The sequence below is a fragment of the Perca flavescens genome, unplaced genomic scaffold, assembly GCF_004354835.1.
Source record: "Perca flavescens isolate YP-PL-M2 unplaced genomic scaffold, PFLA_1.0 EPR50_1.1_unplaced_scaf_47, whole genome shotgun sequence".
NCBI lineage: Eukaryota > Metazoa > Chordata > Actinopteri > Perciformes > Percidae > Perca > Perca flavescens.
The window spans coordinates 35,001-40,000 of NW_021166699.1; the positions used below are offsets into that span (position 1 = coordinate 35,001).

The 5,000-nt window shown below is 43.8% G+C and overlaps 1 protein-coding gene across 1 annotated transcript in view; it reads right to left on the reverse strand.

Moving 5' to 3' along the window:
• Nucleotides 1-2,113: 2,113 nt before the first annotated feature.
• The window catches only part of LOC114551753 (nuclear factor NF-kappa-B p100 subunit), a gene marked incomplete at its 5' end in the record, with an annotated part of 10,667 nt that continues 7,780 nt past the window's right edge, over nucleotides 2,114-5,000 (reverse strand). Inside the window, 2 exons of the mRNA XM_028572711.1 lie at nucleotides 2,114-2,611; nucleotides 4,329-4,440. Coding sequence (XP_028428512.1) covers nucleotides 2,541-2,611; nucleotides 4,329-4,440 — 183 coding nt within the window. The remainder of the gene's footprint in view (nucleotides 2,612-4,328; nucleotides 4,441-5,000) is intronic.

Here is a 5,000-nt window from a genome sequence, read left to right on the forward strand (position 1 = left end):
TGTATCTGGGGGGGGCAAGGTAAACAATCAGGTAAACTTGTGTTCTCTCCTCTCCAAGTTTGATGTCAGAAAAGTAAAGTTATGTTTATGTACATTTCTTTCAGTCTTGCTAACCTAGCTGGGCAGGCAGGCAGTGCATCTCTCGGTCTGTGTCTAGCTGCTAATGCCAGTCACTTCCAGGGCTGTGTTTTGTGACTTTGTGCCTGACAAAAGTGAGAGTAAAATACAATTATGTATTACATTTGATAAACGACAAAGTGCAACGGTGTTTGTTTACTGCAGCTCGGAAAAGAGAAGCACTTCGGGTGTGTTGTCACGCGTTAGAAATATATGTGAAGACCAGACAGATTGTAGGCTACGATATATGGGTAAGTACACATTATATTATACATACTTTTAAGACACTGATTATCTAGTCTCAGACAATGTGTAGTTAAAAACTCTAAACAACTGCACTAATTATGCAAGATGGAAAGCAATGTATTGACAACTTGACATTGATTTATAGCTATATTGAATATAAAATGTTATGTCATAAATCAAGAATTGCTTCAACATGCATAATAATAAATAAAAAAAAAAACTTTAACATGCTATGGCAAGCCATTTTAGCCTTTTTTTCATTCACAGTTTATGCATTTTTTATATCAAGAATTCGATTTTTTTACTGTTTGCAATGTGAATTTTTGATTATTTTTACTAGTAGGGCCCCTTAGTTAATTTTTACCTACCACTGTCTATTTTTGATATCAGGAGTTACATGTTCACTTGTACAAAAGTTAATTCTTGATACCACTTACAGAGATTATTGATATCTGCATCACTAGTTCACTATTTAAATATTACAAGAGCCAAGCCATAGTATAAATAGTATTTTATATTTGAAAATGTATAAAAGGAAATTGGGAGCCAGTTTAATCACCATTTCTAGCCACTGGGGGACCATAGGCAGGCTGGGGGGGACTCATATTAATGTTAAAAAACATCATAAAATGAAATTTTTATGCCATGGGAGCTTTAATGCCATTAACAACGCGTTTCACTGACAGCACTAATATATATGTATGGGCGCGCGCTCTACCAGGGGAGCTACCCAGGCGCCTTAATTTTAAATTGTGACCCATAAAAACAAAAAGTTGCAGATAACACGAGAGTTAAATGATTCTCTGGAGCCGGCTGACATTCAAAGTTTATTCTGCATCGCACATTTCCACAAAAAAAACGAAGAAGAAACTTTTAATATTTTGATATTTTGGGACTCCGGACGTCCGTCAGACGTCACACAAACTCACGGGAACAAAACGACAAGAAAATCAAAATATAACTTAATAAAAACATGGAATAAAGTTTAAAAACAAACTTTTATTTCTGTGATTTCAAACCTGATGTTTGTTTGTTGGTATTTTAACAAAATAAAACATTTTAAAAAGGGTAATTTCATTTTATTTCACCCTGGACTCTACGTATGTCTCCATGTTTCTGTGTCTGAGTGATGTGAACAACAATCTGTGAAACTGGTCCAGTATTAAACCAGAACTAAGCTGCAATGTAACCCTACAGGACTAATGTTCAGCATCAGTTAGAGTCCACTAAAAGTTCTGTTTGTTACTGCTGACAGATTCAGATTATTATTCTAAGTGTCTGACAACATTATGGAAAGGATCCCTACAGAGATAGACATTAAAAACCTCTTTAAGACCTTTCTGTTTAACCAGAAACAGCTCTGAAATTGCTAGCGCCAAACCCACCAGACTCCATGTAAATAATCAGGACTTTTAGTGTGTATAGAGCCAGCATATCTCCACCAGACTCCATGTAAATAATCAGGACTTTTAGCGTGCATAGAGCCAGCATATCTCCACCAGACTCCATGTAAATAATCAGGACTTTTAGCGTGTATAGAGCCAGCATATCTCCACCAGACTCCATGTAAATAATCAGGACTTTTAGCGTGTATAGAGCCAGCATATCTCCACCAGACTCCATGTAAATAATCAGGACTTTTAGCGTGTATAGAGCCAGCATATCTCCACATGTAAATGGGTGAATTAAGGGTTTATTTCAACCAAACCAGAGTGGTGATTGTTGGAACAGTGGAAAGATGAACCAAGACGGCTTTTGGTAGTTTTATTTAGTTTCTGTCCACTTTGAATGAAGCGTGTTTTACGAGGATAAAATCACAGATTATTTACATGGAGTCTGGTGGGTAGAAAAGTTACCCTTTAAATTCGAATTCATTCATTAAAACTATAAAGATTTTACTGTTCATAAAAAATGACTAAAACGGATTAATGGATTATTAAAATAGTTGAGATGAATTAAAGTCGACAAGTAAGCAATATTCATCTTTGCAGCGCTGCGTAACCAACCCAAACCTCTGACTTCCTGTTTACAATCTTTGTGCCCTTGTGGAACGTAAACAAACAGCAGAGTCCGACCGTCTGCCAGTTCAAGTCCAGTTCTGCTGAGTCATGCTATCTGCAGCATGACATGGCATTTCTGAAGCCGCTCCAGATTGTTGTTTTTTTTCTTCCTGCTTGTCACTGATTGGCCACCGGCGGCTCCTCTTCTTCCATTGGCTGGCTGCCGAAGCCGCTGTCCACCGTGGCGTCTGATTGGACAGAAAAACATGAACCAGGTGAGTGCGGACACGCCAGTTTGAACCAAAATGTTTTATCTTTCTGGAGTTTAGATATCAAAACTTTATTTAGAGCTGTGTCACCTGTCCTGTGTCACCTGTGCTGTGTCGCCTGTGCTGTGTCGCCTGTGCTGTGTCGCCTGTGCTGTGTCGCCTGTGCTGTGTCACCTGTGCTGCTGTGTTGCCTGTGCTGTGTTGCCTGTGCTGTGTCGCCTGTGCTGTGTCGCCTGTGCTGTGTCACCTGTGCTGTGTGTTACCTGTGCTGTGTGTTTACCTGTGCTGTTGTGTTACCTGTGCTGTTGTGTTACCTGTGCTGCTGTGTTACGTGTTCTGTTGTGTTACCTGTGCTGTGTCACCTGTGCTGTGTTACCTGTGCTGTGTTACCTGTGCTGTGTCACCTGGGCTGCTGTGTTACCTGTGCTGTGTCACCTGTGCTGCTGTGTTATCTGTGCTGTGTTTGGTGGCTGTGTTACCTGTGCTGTGTCACCTGTGCTGTGTTACCTGTGCTGCTGTGTTACCTGTGCTGCTGTGTTGTGTTACCTGTGCTGTGTTACCTGTGCTGCTGTGTTACCTGTCCTGTGTCACCTGTGCTGCTGTGTTATGTGTGCTGCTATGTTACCTGTCCTGTGTCACCTGTGCTGTGTTACCTGTGCTGTTGTGTCACCTGTGCTGTTACCTGTGCTGCTGTGTTACCTGTGCTGCTGTGTTGTGTTACCTGTGCTGCTGTGTTACCTGTCCTGTGTCACCTGTGCTGTGTCACCTGTGCTGTTGTGTCACCTGTGCTGTGTCACCTGTGCTGCTGTGTTACCTGTGCTGTGTTACGTGTGCTGCTTTTTTTACCTGTCCTGTGTCACCTGTGCTGTGTTACCTGTGCTGTTGTGTTACCTGTGCTGCTGTGTTACCTGTGCTGTGTTACCTGTCCTGTGTCACCTATGCTGTGTCACCTGTGCTGTGTCACCTGTGCCGTTGTGTTACCTGTGCCGTTGTGTTACCTGTGCTGCTGTGTTACCTGTGCTGCTGTGTTACCTGTCCTGTGTCACCTGTGCTGCTGTGTTATGTGTGCTGCTATGTTACCTGTCCTGTGTCACCTGTGCTGTGTTACCTGTGCTGTTGTGTCACCTGCGCTGTTACCTGTGCTGCTGTGTTACCTGTGCTGCTGTGTTGTGTTACCTGTCCTGTGTCACCTGTGCTGTGTCACCTGTGCTGCTATGTTATGTGTGCTGCTATGTTACCTGTCCTGTGTCACCTGTGCTGTGTTACCTGTGCTGTTGTGTCACCTGTGCTGTGTCACCTGTGCTGCTGTGTTACCTGTGCTGTGTTACGTGTGCTGCTGTGTTACCTGTGCTGTGTTACGTGTGCTGCTTTTTTTACCTGTCCTGTGTCACCTGTGCTGTGTTACCTGTGCTGTTGTGTTACCTGTGCTGCTGTGTTACCTGTGCTGCGTTACCTGTGCTGTTTCACCTGTCCTGTGTCACCTGTGCTGTGTCACCTGTGCTGTGTCACCTGTGCCGTTGTGTTACCTGTGCCGTTGTGTTACCTGTGCTGCTGTGTTACCTGTGCTGCTGTGTTACCTGTGCTGCTGTGTTACCTGTGCTGCTGTGTTACCTGTGCTGTTGTGTTACCTGTGCCGCTGTGTTACCTGTGCCGCTGTGTTACCTGTGCCGCTGTGTTACCTGTGCTGCTGTGTTACCTGTGCTGTGTTTGTCGTCTCGGAGCTCGCTGTTTCTCAGCAGACGGACTCCTTCAGTCAGACCGAGAGACTGAAGAGCTTCAACCAGACCTTCAACTGGACCTCCACCCAGCTGGACACACAGAGAGACAGACATGAGAGACATAGACAGAGAGACACAGAGAGACAGAAATGCAGAGACAGACATGAGAGACAGAGAGACAGAGACACAGACAGAGAGACAGAGACATTAGAGAGACAGAAACACACAGAGACAGACATGAGAGACATAGACACAGAGAGACAGAGACAGAAACACAGAGAGACAGACATGAGAGACACAGACAGAGAGACACAGAGAGACAGAAACGCAGAGAGACAGACATGAGAGACACAGAGACAGAGACAGAGAGTGACAGAGACACAGACAGAGATACAGAGACATTAGAGAGACAGAGACATTAGAGAGACAGAAACACAGAGAAACAGACATGAGAGACATAGACACAGAGAGACAGAGACAGAAACGCAGAGAGACAGACATGAGAAACACAGACAGAGAGACACAGAGAGACAGCGACACAGAGAGACAGAGACATTAGAGAGACAGAAACACAGAGAGACAGACATGAGAGACATAGACACAGAGAGACAGAGACATGAAACGCAGAGAGACACACATGAGAGACAGAC